The following is a 17,152-nucleotide window of genomic DNA, read 5'->3' as shown; positions in this document are numbered from 1 at the left end:
TCTCTCTCTCTTCTCTCTCTCTCTCTTTCTCTCTCTCTCTTTCTCTCTCCCTCCCTCCTTCTCTCTCTTCCCCTTCACTCCCTCCCTCTCTCTCTGTTTCTCTTCCTCTCTCTTTCCCTTTCTCTCTCTTCCCTTTCTCCCTTCTCTCTCTCTCTCTCTCTCTCTCACTCTCTCTGTTTTTTTTTTGTTTTTTTGTTTTTTTTTTTTAATGATCAGACCCCAGTTAAAGAAATGCCTCAAAGCTCTGGGATGCAATTTGTGTTCACCCTGCTGATACAGAGCCCTGGATGGAAAAAACCCAGGCAAGAAAGAACACTGGCTTTTATTTGGAAAGGGGGCTTATTTCCTGTTCAGGCTTCAGTCATCTTGGAGCTGCCACAAGCAGCCACAGTGCTGAGCTTTTCTCTAGACGAGTGGCTATTCACATAGGAAACTTAAAAGAACAAATCTTTCTGTCCTTCATTACTAGGGAAACTGATCCTGAACTATAGCCATTGGAATTGATATTCAAATCCCAGCATTGCTAAAATCTGTAAAGTGTCTACATGTGAACTAATCCAGGCTACTGGGGATGGAATTGAGTGGAGGTCTGGTTCTCATCAGTTTCTTTGGTGGGGGGGCTGTGTAAGTATTTTTTCAAAGGGAAGAGATGCAAACCTTTTATTAGGAAGAGTTCCTAGTTTGTGTGTGTGTGTGTGTGTGTGTGTGTGTGTGTGTGTGTGTGTGTGTGTGTGTGTGTGTGTGNGTGTGTGTGTGTGTGTGTGTGTGTGTGTGTGTGTGTGTGTGTGTGTGTGTGTGTGTGATGAGCAATAAAGTTAAAGGATTGGATACCCTCCTGATACATAAGTTTTTTGTTGTTTTTTTGTTTTTTTCCCTCCAAGAAAAGGAACCGAATGTGGTTGTTTGGCTCTGATAAGCATTCAGATTAGTTCTTGGAATTACTTCATGAAAAAGCACTCTCTTTTAAAAAAATGTATTACTCTGCTTTCATAGCCCTGCCTGTGATTTATTTTCTTTCAAAGTTCCAGAGTCAGAGGAGAGATTGGAGTGAACTAGAAAGGAACCAGGGAGGGAGTAGCTGAAATCAATGGTGAATACACTCCAGGAGGGAGTTGAATCTATACAAGATTGAGAATGGCAGGCAGCTGTTAGATTTACTCAGGTTTTCTTTAGAGAGTTTTTCATATGCACCTTTCCCACATGCTGTTTTTGTATTAAAGGCTCTGGGCAGCTCTCTAAAGGCGGGCTAGAAATGTACTTAATAAAATGGCAGAGCTAGCTGGGAGGAAAGTTGAGATGCCTTAGAGTCTGGCCTCCTGCTTCAGTGCATGACTGCACTGAAACGACTTGAGGAAAAAAAAAACAAAACCAGAACTGTCGACCCTTTTATTTTCAGGCACCAAATCCTTTGGTAACCCTAGGAAACAGAGATGCCCCATTTTCCATCTCCCAGCAGAGCAGGAATGCTCCCCAGAAGGCTTGGGTTGTCTCTTTCCAGCCAGTCCTTTTGGCTTCCTTCCTCATTGTACCCCCCTCACGATTGCTCCCTGATTTCATATTTGTAATTTAGGCTATCAAGGAGAGCTCCTGGTAGGCAAGCTGTGCCCTCAGGGTCATCCTGACTTCTTGGAACTGATTTGTTTCACTGGGCCAGGGCCATCAGAGGCATGAAGTGAAAACTGTGCTGGATTTGAAGGGACCTGGATTTAAATCCTGGCCCTGCTTCTTACCTGCGGCAAGTCATTGGGCTCTCTGGACTTCCATTTTCCCCTCTGTAAAATGAGGAGGTTGGACTAGATAACCTCTAAAATCTCTTGCAGCCCTAAATTAGTTATCCTTAAGTAGAGCTTAGAAGGTAGGCTACAGAATTTGCTTCTACATGAGTTTTGGAATCAGTTAATGCTTATATACTATTTTTAAAAAAATAATAAACTCTTACCTTACGTCTTAGAATCAATACTATGTAATAATAATATGGCAATTTTCAGATTGATCTAGATTGACTAGAATCCTCTGCCAAAGCCAGGGTAATAAAATTGAACACTTTTTTTCCCTTAGAGAGATCTCTTTTACATTTCTAGCTTTAGCGATCACCTTTCTGTGAAGAGTGCCCAGTTCTCTCTCTAGACCCAATCTCTCCTGTAACATACACATTTCCAGTAGCCTACTTCAAGGTCCAACTGCCATCTTAAGATCAGCATGTCTAGAAGGGAAATAATTTCCTCCCTTTAAATTGATACCCTCCTGTCATCTCTCCCTTTATCAGCAGCATCACTATTCTCACTTGGTTGCCCATTCTCTCAACATATGCCATTTTTGATTGTCTAATGGATTGCCAAGTCTTCCTTCACAATATCTCTTGTACTTCTCCTCACCTTACCATTTCCCCTGTTTCTATGTTAATTTAGGCCTTCCTTATCGCTGTGCTTGGATTTCTCCATCCCTTCATCAAAACCAGTCTACACACTGTTGTGAGATTAAACCTTAAAGCAGTGATTCCCAAAGTGGGCGCTACCGCCCCCTGGTGGGTGCTGCAGCGATCCAGGGGAGCAGTGATAGCCACAGGTGCATTTATCTTTCCTATTAATTGCTATTAAAATTAAAAAAAATTAATTTCCAGGGGGCTAAGTAATATTTTTTCTGGAAAGGGGGCGGTAGGCCAAAAAAGTTTGGGAACCACTGCCTTAAAGTCTCTGTTCAGCCTCCTTTGTAAAGGTCTTGATTGAGCCCTTTTTCATCTGAAGACCTATTACTTTGTACTCCTCTTATGCATTTCTCATATTCTATGTACCTGTTTATTTATCCCAGTCATCACTCCTATATGGAAGTTCCTTGGAATTAGGACCTGTGTCCTTTATTATAGCAGAGTATATTTAAGTGCTTAATAAGGCAGTGGTTGAATGAAAGAATGAATCACATTTTAGAATTTTTTTTTGCCATTAGTGTGGGGTACTCCCAATGAGTAAAGACCCACTACTAGTATAAATTGGCAACTGTTCTGAAAATAATAGTCTTATGAGAGTTGTCTGGGCACTTGGAGCGTGGTACAGCAAATATGTGTCAGAGGCGAGACTTCTAGGTCTTCCTGACTCCATAGATGATTTTCTGTTACACAATCCTGCCATATCCTGTAATTTCCTAAAAAATCAATTGCACAAGTACAAGATGGAGAAATATGGCTTAATACTTCATAGGAAAAAGACCTGAGTTCTTAGTTACACAAAATCAATGTAAATTTAATTTATTAACACTGCTGATACTTATATTTAAAACAAAAAAACTAAAGTAGTATCCAAAATAATCCTACTGGATTCTACACAGGTCAAATTGTATCTTCTGGAAATCTGTGTTGAGTTTTGGCTCTACATTTTAAGAACATTATTGCCAAATGAGAATGAGGCTGTTGGTCAACTAGAAGAGGGCAACCAGGATAATAAATATTCTGGAAATCCCATTAAATGAAGAATAGCTGAGGAAAAAAGGAATGTTTAGCTGGAAGAAGAGAAGATTAAGGAGTGATATGCTAACGGTTTTCAAATATTTCAAAAGCTATCATGTAGCTTTGGGAGTGGGCTTGTTCTATAATGGTCCAGAGGGCCAAAGGAAAACCAAGAGGTGTAAGCTATCAGGAAGAAGTTCACAGATCAATATGAGGAAGAGCTTTTGAACAGCAGTGGGAACTAGTTATCTTGTAAGGTAGAGAACTCCCTGTCAATAGAAGTAGGCACACAGACCTGTTTGCTGTTCCTTACACATGACATACTACCTCTCATCTTAGTGTCCTTGCACTGGCTATCCCTCCTGTCCAGAATGTACTGACCCCTGGATCACACTCTACTTTGGGAAGGGGGTCTGTGTGTGTGTGTAGGTTTATAAGTCCTTGAGGGAAGGGGCTGTTTGTTTTTTATCTTTGTGTCACAAAAACCTTATGAACCATAGAAATTTAAAGTGGGACTTGACCTAAGCAGCCGTCTAGTCTAATCCATCTCTTAAAAGGAATTTCTCATTATAACATCCAGCCTTTAAGACTTTTAGTGAAGAGAAACCCAGCCATCATTTCCCTAGGCAGCTCATTTGCTTTAGACAGTTCTAATTCTTAGGAATTTTCCTCATATCAAGCAGCCTTCTCTCATATCTCCTTTTTTCCTCCACTCTGACACCAAAACGAATAAATCTCATGCCCCTGCTCCATAATAGTCACCAAATAATGCAAAATGAGCCCTTATGCCCATTCTCTTTTCTAGGTTTTTTTGACTGATCCTCTTCTAGCATAGACAAGAAGCCCTTGACCATCCTAGCTGCTCTCCTTTGGGCACTCTCTAGTTTACCAATGTTCTCTTTGTCAGACCAGAGCAGTGTACCGGGTCTTTGCCACCTCTTTAATCTGGGAAATTATGCTTCTTTTGACGCAGCCCAAGATTTCATTAGCTTTTTTGGCTTCCACACCACATTGTTGACTCATGGACCATGCAGACCACCAAAATCCCCAAATCTTTTTTAGACAGACTGCTGACTAACCATGCCTCCCACATCCTCTCCTTGGAAAGTGGATTTTTTTAAATCCCAAGTATAAGGTTTACATTTGTCCCCATGGCATTTCATTTTATTGGATTCAGCCCAGTGCTCTAGCCTGTGCAGTTTTTTTAGATCTTGATTGTGTTAGACACACTATAGCTCTCATCTCTTAAGTTTAATTAGTAAGCTTATGCAAGCTTTTATCTATGTCATTGAAAAAAATGTTAAAATGCCTAGACCCCAGATCTCTTAGGATTCCACTGGAGAACCAATGCTAAGTAACATTAATAAATACTCTTGAGAAAGAACTGTTGGAGTCAGATGGAGGTGGATCAAAGAATGCTATCTTTCACAGCAGTGTATTTATGGGTTTCTTGGGGGGGGTTGTTTTGTTTGAAGGTGCTCTTACAACAATGACCAGTATGGAAATGTGTTTCACATGACAAAAAATAACAAATAAATACTCGTGGAGTCTCGGCATTCAAGCACTTGCAAATCCTTCACATTGTATAATTGGATAGTCCTTATCTTAACATCTTTTCCAGAAGAATGTCATGAAAGAACTCATCAGATATTTTGCTAAAAATCTGTATATGGTAGACATTTAATAAATGTATGTCAAATTTAGTGCAGTAGAAGGGATTTTTACACAAAGTAGGGATTAGAATAGATAATTTCTAAAACAGGAATTCTTAATGTCAAGTTTATAAATACCCTCCTCCAAGTGGTTCACAGATAGATTTTTGGTGACTTGAAGGGGGGGTTACATCTTTATTTTCACCAACATTTAATAGAAATTTAGCATTTTCTTTAATTATGATTTTTTTTCCATTGAGAAGGGATCCAGTATTAAATACCTACTGTGTGCCAGGCACTGTACTAAAAACTGCAGATACAAAGAAAGAGAAAAGGCAATCCTAGCCCTTGAGTAGCTCAAATCTACTGGAGGCCACAACATGCAAACAACTATGCATAAATAAGATATCTGTAGGATAAATTGGAGCTAATTTCAGAAGGAAAACACTGAAATTAAGGAGGATTAGGCAAGGCTTCTTGCATGGGTCATTAGCTGAGACTTGAAGAAAACCAGGAAACAGAGATGAAGGGGGAGAAACATGGGAGATAGCCAGTGAAAATGTTCAGAATCAAGATGAATCACCAGAAGAGGGCAATTAGTAAGGTGGAAGTGACATAGAAGTCAAGTGTAGAAAGATCTCCAAGAAGGGAGGTGGGATGATTGGAATAACATGAAGTAGAGAAGTCAACCAAGATAAAAACTTGGTTTGTCAAGGAGGAAATTAATGCTATCTCTAGCAGTAGTTTCTATGAAATGATAAGGATGAAAATTGGATTTCAGAGAGTAGGTAGAGAGGAAAGAGAAATTTGGCTTTAGTGGGGAGAAAATAGGAAATTGAGTTTGAAAGGAAACTGAATGAAACAATTTAGGCAGAATCACACACAGGCACACATTTGAAGGGGGAAGTAAAGTAATGAACCATTCTCTTACAACCCAGGGAACATCTAGCAGTCAGGATTTGGTGTTTACTCAGTTCTTTTTTTTTTAAACCCTTAACTTCTGTGTATTGGCTCCTTGGTGGAAGAGTGGCAAGGGTGGGCAATGGGGGTCAAGTGACTTGCCCAGGATCACACAGCTGGGAAGTGTCTGAGGCTGGATTTGAACCTAGGACCTCCGACTCTAGGCTTGACTCTCAATCCACTGAGCTACCCAGCTGCCCCTGTTTACTCAGTTCTTAATCCTCAGTCCAGAAGGATGTATAAAATCTTGCCCATAATAGCTTTCGTGTGCTCACTAAATTGGATGTCACACTTCAAGCTAATAGTCACTGTCTCTGCTTCTAATAACCAATTTACTCCTCAGTTCATTGGAACCTCTCTTTAACCTAAACTACTGCCCTGAAACTTTTTTTAAAGGCCACTAATGGCATTTTGTGTCTCCTCTTCCTCTTGGGATCCCTATAAGGCATTTAACACTGTTTATTACCTGCTTCATGATATGCTTATCTCTGTCTGTGATACAGTACTCTCATGTTTCTCTTCCTAGTTCTCTGACCATATCTTTACCACATGCTTTTCTGGCTTCTATTCCTCAAAAATATGTTTACCTGTTTACTCCTCATGTCTATTCTTGGTATTCTTTTTGTACACATTTCCTCTTATTATCTCTCTTATTTCCATGGTATCATGTTGGTAGGGATCTATAGTGATAACCTTAACATTCCTTCTGAGCTTCAGCTTAAATTCTTGCTGGAAATCATAATCAGAAGGACTCATTGGCAATGTAAACTGAACATACCAAAATTGAATGAGTTCTCTTTCCCCCAGATTTGCCCTTGCTTTTAATTTCTCTATTTCTTTTTATGGTACCACCATTTTCCCAGTCACGGAACCTGAGTCATCTTTGTGTCCTCCCTCTTCCTTACCCTCCCTCATTCAGTCATTTGTCAATCCTGTCATCTATCCCTATGGTATCTTTACTGCCTAACTTTTCCTTTCTATTCTTTCATATGTTGTGCCTCCCCAAACGGTGCTTAGTAAATATTTATTGAATGAATTGAATGAACTCTCACCCTACATTAGTTCTCACTCCTTCTTACTATTACAAAATTTTTTACCAAAAAAGCCATTTACAAAATAGCTTTCTAACCCATCTGCCTCATTGCAGTTTCCTAGTTCTACACATCACCACTACTAGACTAATTTTATGTATGTATGTGGGTACGTATGTAGATTTAGGGAGAGAGAGAGAGAGAGAGACAGAGAGAGAGAGAGAGAGAGAGAGAGAGAGACAGAGAGAGAGAGAGAGAGAGAGAGAACGAACAGATAGATTAAATGAATTTTGCAGCTGAATGAAGGCATGGGGATATAAGCTCATCTGCTATATTATCACTAAATGTCTTTTCAGTACAACTACAATAACATACTACAACAATTTTGTCTGTAATGATACTCTAGTTCCCGAATGTTTTATTAGTTGAGTTGTCAAGAATATTCGGGAATCTCTCTTTGTTGTACAGAAGTAGCTAGGTGGTACGATGGATAGAGCACTGGGTTTTGGAATCAGGAAGACACCTTTTTGAGTTCAAATCCAGCCTTAGACATTTTAGTAGCTATGTGACTTAAGTCACTTAACCCTGTTGGCCTCAGTTCCTCATCTATAAAATGAGCTGGAGAAGGAAATGGCAAACCATTTTAGTATCTTTGCCAAGAAAACTCCAAAATGGAGTCACAGAATCAGACATGTCTGAAATGATCGAACATTTGTTGAGTCTGTGTGTATTATAAGTGTATATATATTGGATGAAGTTACTTCTGCCCAAAAACCTTCAGTGATTTCATATTGCTGATGAATTAAATCTAAATTCGGTTACCTGTGGAACCTTTGATAAACTGAGTACAGCCTACATCGTCAGTATTATCTCACATTATTCCTTCTTGATGTATTCTCTGCACCAACCATCCTGGGCTATTCATTATACCTCAAGCATGGCCTATTCTTTTTCATCTCTGTACCTCTATTCTCATAATTTCCTGCATCTGGAATATATATTTTCCTAATCTCTGCCTGCTTCTGATTCTCAAGGGTGGGCTCATGTCCATCAAAGTTAGAAGTAATTTCTCCCTCCTCAGAATTTTCTTAATAGATTGTGCTTTTCCTATACTTTTGTCTTCTCTTCTAGGCTGCAAATCATTTGAGGGTAGGGATCAAGCCTTATTTAGGGAGATAGCATGGTCATTTATTTTGAGGTCTGCTAGCAGTCCAAAATCTAGAAATAAGTTTCAAAACCTAGACTATGGAATAGTGAGCAAATCAACAGAAGATGGAGAAATACCTTCCTGGAATTATCCTCAGGATAATTTGGGTTATGAACTCCTAAGCAGTTATAACTTTGATAGTCCAGGCTTGGATAGTGACTGCAGCTGAGATGGGGATATTGGGTAAGGAGAATAAAAAAATATGCATAGATCATTTGCTATCAGTTTCTGGTGCCTCAACCAGGATGTTTCCTCTCTCTTTTCTGTTCACCTTAAAATCAGCCCCTGGTTGCTTAGGAAGCTAAAACCATTCCTGGCTCTTGTATGTTGCCATTGTGGATTCTTTGCCCCTCATGACTATCCTTCCTCCCAGACCCCTGTCTCTCATCATTTACTAATTGTTTTATGGTCATAGTCTCTTGGAAAATATTTTCCTTATCTGACATACTCACTATTTCCTCCCCCAGAAAAAATATTTCAGTCCTTGCAGATTTTATTAGGTGTACATGTACACAAAGAAACATATCATACAGCATCCATTTATACTTCACATAGATGGTCAAATGTAAATGATCTCAAACATAGGGGCTAAATGAAGATTCATACTATATCATCCTTATTAGAGCTCCTTGGTACAGTCGGGTAGAAGTTCAGAAGAGGGAGGTTACTCTAGGCTGAGGAAAAGCTCTTAAAAGAAGAGATAAGAATTGAACTAGGTCTTGAAGAGTGATGGGATTGATGCAATCAGAGAAAAGTAATGAGGGGCCCTTCAAGTGAGGAGTGATAAGCACCTAAAATATTAAGAGCTGGCAGAGAACTTAGAGATTATGCTGGCCAACCTTCCTGTTTTTGTAGTTGAGGAAACCAAGACTCAGAAATGGTCACAAAGGCAGAAGTCGGTTATGTTTTAGGGACAGTAAGAGGACTAGTTTGTCTGGAAGAGAGATTTGGAACGTCTTGAACACTTGGTAGACCATGGAGAGCTGATGAGGGATTCCGAGCTGAGAAATGCCATGATGGAAGTGGTTTTAGTAAGATTCTAGGCTAGTTTACAGGCAGGGTGAAATCCTACGATGCTATTATGATAGTCTAGGTATGAGGTGTTAAGGGGCTAAACAAGAAGTGGCAGCTGTGGGAATGAAAAAGAAAGGAACACATGTGAAATCCATTGCTTCAGTACTTCAGATGACTGATTTAATCAGTTTGGGGGGTCTCTCCAACTGATGCAGATTGTAAGAATCACCCTGAATGTCAGAGCTAGAAGGGACTTCTGGCCATCTTGTCCAACCCATAGCCAAACAGGAATTCTCAACTACATTCCTGGCCAGTGGATACCTAAAGTTTAAAATTGTTGGTTCTAATATGGAAATATGTTTTACATGATAATATGTGTATGACCCAGATTAAATTGCTTACCAACTCTGGGAGGGGTAGAGGAAAGAGGGAGGGAGACAATTTGAATCATATAACTTTGGAAAACATGTGGAAATTTGTTATTACATGTAATTGGTAAAAGAAAAAAAAAGAAATGTTTGGTTCCTTTACAAAATATAAAAATTATGTATGCATGTGAAAATGTGTATGTTCAATAGCTTATGACAATGTGAGAATAGTTTCCTGGACACACTTTTGTAAAACTTAGTAGGCAATTTCATGAGTTGTAGTGGCTAAAAAATGCCCTTAACTGGTCGTTAGCCTTTTGGTAATGATCTTCAACTTAGGTAGGCTGGTCATCAGACAAAATTTGGCTTCTAGGCTTTCATGGGGTTTGGACTATTAATCAGTAAGTACATATTAAATATGTACTCTGTGTCAAGCATTGTGCTAGTTTCTGGGGATACAAGACAGAAGGGAAACAGTCCCTACCTGCAAGGAGCTTAGCTTCCAGCTTGGGGGTGGGGGTCTCCACTGATTCTTGTGCTCTGTTGGTTAGCCTTGACTCCCCTTCCTAACACAGTCAAATCCATTATAATCCTATCACTCACTTTTCTTCTCTTCCCTGAGATGGCCAACTAAACTTAAACACCTGAAACAATGTGACTTAATGGAAAGAATGTTGGGTTTGAAATTTAGCTTTGATACTTCTCACTTCTGTGATAGTGGCCAAGTCACTTAAACCTTCAGTTTCCTCATCTATAAAATGAGGGCATTGGACCAGATGGCTTATGAGGATGTCCCTAAGTCAGAAGCTGATCCCTTCCAGCTCTCAGGCTAAGATCTCTGATCAGCGTGAGCCCCTTGGAGCAGGCAGCAGAGTGGATGGGATGCTTAAATGTCCCCACATTGATCTTTTCATCTGTTTCATTTAAATTTCTTCATGCTGCTCTTTGCTAAAGCCCAGACTGGTCTTTGATATAGGAATGGGAGGAAAACTTTCCATGCTGCCTTAAAAGAAATGTGTGTGCAAAGCTGAATGAGCCAGGGGTCATCAAAGAGAATGGTTTCTTGTCAGTTGTCATTTTTATGGACAACTCTTTCCTTTGTGCAGGTGTCCAGAGGGCTTCCTAGGAGAGTATTGCCAGCAGCAGGATCCCTGTGAGAGGACCCGATGCCAGAATGGAGGAACCTGTGTGCCTCTGGCCATGCAGGGGAAGGCCACGTGCCGCTGTGCGCCAGGCTTCACGGGTGAGGACTGCCAGTACTCCACCTCCCACCTGTGCTTTGTCTCCCGTCCATGCCTGCATGGAGGCACTTGTATCACGCGTAGCCAAGACACCTACGAATGCATCTGCCCATCAGGCCGTACAGGTAGGGATTGGGATTCAGGTTAGTGCCTCCTTCATCCTTGTCTGGAGGCTCTCCTTTGTCTTTGATAGTTCCTGATGTCTAATCTTAAAGGCATCCTCTAGAATAGAAGGATTATGGGATATTTTCTTCCACCTATGCCAAAAACAAATATTTCCTTATACTCTGGCCTTTCAAGAAGGGGAAGAGGGAAAAGGAGAAAGAAGTGATCTGTCTGGGATGTGATCTGAGCAGTTTGCCCTTCAGAAATTCAGAGAATTTATCATCCAAACCCCAAGCAAACAACTGTCCCTCATTTCCCTCTACCCTACCTCAGGCATTGAATGATAAATCATTGGTCTTGCCTACAGAGACAGAAGAGGTTTATTTAAGAAAAGCAGTATGAGGGTATTTTACCTTGGAGGAATTACCTTTTGGCACAACTCTGGGTTTTCAAGTGAGTCCAGGAAAGGATGCCAAAGGGAATTCATCCTTTCACCTTAGGTAAGGAAGCAGAAATCATTCATCTCCTTTAGCCAGCCCATGATTAAAAGAAAAGTTAAATAAGTAAAACTAAAGATAAGCAATGATTGGGATTTGGGCAAACCTTTCTAGATAAAGCTGTTTCACAAAGAGTGTTTATTTTTAAGAAGAGCTCATTGCTAGAGTATTTCTTTCTCTTCTGATAAAAGGAAGTATCTACGGAGTTTACATATTGCCACACACCTCAGCAAACAAGTGTCATCATCCTGAGAAGAGAGACAGAGACAGAGAGAGGGAGGAAGTGAGGGAGAGGAAGGGGAAGAAAGGAAGATAAACTCGAGATGATCAACAGAGAAGGCACAAGCATTAAGAGAGATCCAGTCAGATTTCCTGTAGATGTGTAGATGGTGAGGTCTTAGCAGGGTCTTGAAAAAATATGGGAAAGCCAAGAGGCAAGAGATGAATGAAGAAGGGAGAGCATTCCAGGCATGAAAGACAGCCAGAGAAAATTCTTAGAATCAGAAGATGGAGTGTGTTGTATGAGGAGTAACAAGGAGGCCAGTGACATTAGATTATAGAGTACATGGGGACATATACCATGTAAGTAAGATTCCTGCTGTAACAGCATAGCTAAACTCTGGAAGATCTTACCATGCTGAAAAAAGCTCTTGAGTTTAGACCTAGCAACAAGAGCAAACAAACTAAGTTTGAAGGATCCTATCATGAGAAGGTTGAAGGATCCCATCATGAGAAAGCTTAAGGGCCCAATCATGAGAAAGTTTAAGGACCCAATCATGAGAAGGTTTAAGTACCCCATCATGAAAAAGTTTAAGGACCCAATCATGAGAAAGCTTAAGGGCCCCATGCTGAAAAGATTTAAGTACCCCATCATGAGAAGGTTTAAGTACTCCATCATGAGAAAGTTTAAGGGACCCATCCTGAAAAGGTTTAAGAACTCCATCATGAGAAGGCTGAAGACTCTATCATGAAAAGGTTTACCACCAAAGGGTAATTTTTTTCAAACTTAGAAGACTGTCTCTTGAGGTGTGGTAGGTTAGTGGGTTTTATCAGTAGAGAAGAGTGCCAGCATTAGTAAAATCCTAGATCTTTGAAGTACAAAGAATGAAAATCCAAGGAGATATTATTTAATTAATCCACACCTTCACCTGATGCTATAACTATTAGAGCTCCTGCTAAGTTAACCTACAGTAGTAATTACCCCATTGCCTCAGAGAGATACTCCATGTTCTTTTTATGTATTCAGATCAGCTGCTGAGATACTGAGATAGGATACTTTGGAGCCCTTGTCTTCAAGGAGCCATTTAGGGATGTTATCAGAAAACCTGCACACTCCTACTTTTGGGTGGTGCTTAGGCCAGGTTTCCAAAGGTGCTTTTGATACCTCCTGAACTATAGGAATTTGGTGCTTCCCTTTAGTAAGCTAAAAAGTTGTGTTTGCTATTGAGAATGGAGCTGAAGAATGGTAGCATGGAGGAACCCCATTTTTGTCAAGTTGCTAAATATAACCATCTTTCCCATAGGAAAGCACTGCCAGTGGATTGATGCCTGCTTATCTCAGCCATGTGCCAATGGAAGCACATGCACCACCATGGCCAACCAGTTCTCCTGTAGCTGCCCAGCAGGCTACACAGGACAGAAGTGTGACACTGACCTGAATGAATGTGACCTGCCTGGGCGCTGCCAGCATGGCGGTACATGCCTCAACCTGCCAGGCTCTTACCAGTGTCAGTGCCCACAGGGTTTCACTGGGCAGCACTGTGACAGTCCCTATGTGCCGTGCGCTCCCTCGCCATGTGTGAATGGAGGGACTTGCCGTCAGACTGGAGACTTTACCTTTGAATGCAACTGCCTGCCAGGTAAGGAGCTCTTGGAACCCCTTGGGTCTGGGAGCACATCAGCAGAAGGTGGCTTTGGGTGGGACTCTCTCATATCAAGGAAGGAACCTTCCAATCATGGAAAAGGAGAAGTGTAAAGATTATAAATATGATGTTCCAGTGGTGAGATAGCAGAGGACTTTTATGGATACTTTATGGTGCATAAATCAACATAGGACAATTTACCATGTCAGTATTTATGGTGATGGGTGACTAGGAAATTTTTTATTGCATCTTTTAAAGGTAAAGTTGGAGAACAGAGCTATGGGAAAGGGACAGGCATGGGAAAGGAGTGAAGGATTGAAAATTAGACACATCTGTTTATTGACAGAATCTGTTTATCTCGCCACTATACCTTTATATACATAGGTAACATACACACCCTGCCCACTTCTGAGAAGTATACAAGAGTATGTGATTAGGTATGCTAGGTAGTGCCATTGGAAAGGAGAAAGAAAGAAGATTTGAAGAATCTTGTTTGAATAATTAGAATGTCAAAAACTGAGGATTTTAACTGGGGTTGGAGAATAAGCAGCTGGAACAGATGAATTGCTAAGCAACAACAATCCTGTTTTTATACAAGTGTCTTAGTAATACAAAAAACAAAACAAAACAAAAGAAAGAAAACTGCAGAGGAGGAAAATCTGTGAAGTAAGCAGAATCGCCTCAAAAAAAAGTTCTCTCCCCTGCTTTGTAGAGGGAGTTGGAAACTCTTAGATTCTGTGTATATACCATCCTCAGAAGTGAATGGGAAAGAAGTTGTTTTTTTTTTTTTTTTTTTTGGCTTGTGTGAAAGCCACAGGTTTTGAAAATATATTTCAGTTTGGTCTGAATGAACTGAATTCACCTGAAATCCTTCCATTATAATTATATGTTATTCAAGAGGTTAATCTGATTTTCCCCCTGATTTTTTTGTTTCTCTACTTTCAAAAGGCAGAAAATGCACTCTGGGCTCTGAATAAATGTGTATTAGTGCATTATGAATAATATCATGGTTATAAATCCTAAAAGGAGGAGGCAGTGTGGCATAGTATATTGGCACTCATCTTGGAGTTGAGAAGATCCTACGTCAGATTCTTATTAGCTGTGTTACCCTGGTGGGCAAGCACTTAATCTCACTGCCTCTCAGTTTCCTCATGTGTAAAAAGAATTTAGGACTTGAGGTTCATTGCTACTCTAAATCTGTTTTCTTAGGATCTCACATTAATGAAGCATTTTAAGGTATGCAAAGTGACTTCCTCACAACAAGCCTTTCAGATGGGTTGTTTGTTCTTACAGATAAAGAAATTGAAGCTTTCGGAGACTGAGTGACTTGACCCCACAATCACATAATCAATAAGTCATTCATTCAACAAGGGTTTTTTAAGGTGCCAGCCAGTCGGTACTGGAGGCTATATTCGAACCCTAGTTTCCTGAGTCTGGTCTTTTTTCCATGTCTTTCAGGGGAGAGGATCATTTAAAGGAAGCCATTACTCTTCAAGAGTCTTTGCATTTTTTTTAGGGTTAAGAAAATCGCCTGCATGTGAACATTTCACTTTTCCATATGTTCTGGCATTTGGATATAGCAGAGATCCAAAGAGCCCGGTGATTGCATTTGGTTTAATGTTGTATAAACCTTTCAGGGGAGAAAAAAAGGGCTCTTTCACTTTGTAGAAAATGTCCTTTAACAGTTGCCTCAAACCAGGGGGTTGCTTTGGCTGTGAAACAATGACAGGAAGTCAAAGAAGTCAATAAAGGAAGTTTTTTAGCTAGGAGAGAGTGATTATTCACTGAAATTCTCTGCATTGTTATCCATCAGCTAGGATAAGAACCTTAGGGAATTCTGAGAGTGTGTACAGGAAGGGATCTATCAAACCAGAATATTATTCCCCAGGAAAAAGGAAATCACTAGACGTTTAGCAAGAGAGAAGATTCTGCCTGGCCTAATGACAACTCACATTTCTATAGCACTTTGAGATCACAAAAGCTTTATAATATTTCATTTGCCTCCCATAACTACCCTACAAGGCTGGTGGGGCAAATATTCTTACCCTCATTTTACAGATGGGGATACTGAAGTTCTGAGATGTTGACTCACTCATGTAGCCAAATGGCAGGAACTAGGCAGATCAGTGGATAGAACTTTGATCCTGGAGTTAGGAAGACCCTGTATTCAAATTCTGATTTAGGCATTTATTTATGCCCTTGTGCAAGGCTCTTAACCTCTGTTTTCCCCCTTTTCTTTAACTGTAAATTATAAAACCTCTCTTGCAGGATTGTTGTGAGGATCAAATGAGATAATATTTGCAAAGTGCCTGACACATAGCAGGGACTATAAATGCTAGCTGCTATTATTATTATTATTATTATTATTATTATTATTATTATTATTATTATAGCCTCAAACTCAGGTCATCAGATTTCAGAGACCTACAAATAAGGAGTCAAAAATTATCTTCCTGACTTACCTTACTATTTCAAGCAAATCATATTCCTCATTGGTGAAGTAAGAAACATCAAGAATTAGAGAAAAAATTATCTAATTTCTGATTTGAATTACCTCACACAAATGTTTGAGCTTCAGTGAAATGTTTGAATCATTGAGGAAAAGGAAAAGATTTGTTGTTGTTCAGTTCTGTCTGATTCTTCATGACCCCATTTGGGATTTTCTTGGCAGAGTGGTTTGCCATTTCCTTCTCCAGCTTATTTGATAGATGGGAAAACTGAGGCAAACCGAGTTAAGTGACTTGCCCATAGTCACCCAGATAGTAAATGTCTGAGGCTGGATTTGAACTTGGGTCTTCCTGCCACCTCATTGGCCATTTTCAGAGAAACAAAATGCTCTCATCGTTTAGTACTTATAGAGTGCCCACTGCCTTATGGCAATAGTTGGACACTGCAGTTAAGAGGGAGGGGAAAAAAATTCAAATCCACCTAGTGTCCATCTTATAGGAGCCTATTCATTACTTAAAACACAATACCCCACTCTAATGCAAACCAAAAAATGATGCAATAAACCTGTGAACAATTATATTTTTGCACAATTTAAGACTTTGGGGCTCACAGTTCATATATCTAGGAATATACAATTGGGTTAGGAAATAACTTCTAGTTGGGAAAGACTTCCTGATGGTGGGATGCTTTGAGAAGGTCCCTATGATCATTCAGCATTGTTTCCTACCCCAAAGAAGTAGTTTGGGTTGGCTTTTAAAAAAGAGACATCTTAGGCATTCAGAAGTATTCTTCTTTTATGTGCTAATGATCACACTTAAAGATGGGGAAACTGAGTCATCAGAAGGTGAAATGACTTGTTCTGCTGCTGAGCATGAAATTGAAGGCTACCACCTACTGACCTACTCCATAAACCCCTCCTGGTTGCCCTTTTAGTCCCTTTACAATTTTGGGCAGGAAATAATGTGAAAAGGAGAGACTTTAATTTAAACTGCTGAATTTGAATCCCAATTCTGCCATGTACTATCTGTGATTCTGAGTCTCCTCGTTTAGGTGAAGTATCTATTACAATAGATACTGTACATGTTTGACTGTCTTGAAGGTTCTCTCCTCGCCTCCCTTACCTTCTAATCTTAGAATCAATACTATGTATCAGATCCAAGACAGAAAAACAGTAAAGGCTACACAATTGGGGTTAAGAGACTTCCTCAGGGTCACATAGCTACCCAAAAGTCTCTGAGGCCAGATTTAAGTGAAGGTCTTTTCTAGTACCGAGTCTATGATTTTCTGGTCTAATTTTAGAAATATATATATATATATGTATATATATA

At 39.9% G+C, this 17,152-nt stretch overlaps 1 protein-coding gene across 1 annotated transcript in view; it reads left to right on the top strand.

Annotated features, from left to right (window-relative positions):
• NOTCH2 (notch receptor 2) overlaps positions 1-17,152 on the top strand; it is a 173,289-nt gene that overhangs the window by 74,820 nt on the left and 81,317 nt on the right. The window contains exons 3-4 of the mRNA XM_044672526.1: positions 10,778-11,037; positions 13,038-13,373. Of these exons, the coding sequence (XP_044528461.1) occupies positions 10,778-11,037; positions 13,038-13,373 (596 nt within the window). The remainder of the gene's footprint in view (positions 1-10,777; positions 11,038-13,037; positions 13,374-17,152) is intronic.

Source organism: Gracilinanus agilis, chromosome 4 (genome assembly GCF_016433145.1).
Source record: "Gracilinanus agilis isolate LMUSP501 chromosome 4, AgileGrace, whole genome shotgun sequence".
Classification (NCBI taxonomy): domain Eukaryota; kingdom Metazoa; phylum Chordata; class Mammalia; order Didelphimorphia; family Didelphidae; genus Gracilinanus; species Gracilinanus agilis.
This window is presented reverse-complemented; position numbering and strand designations above follow the sequence as displayed.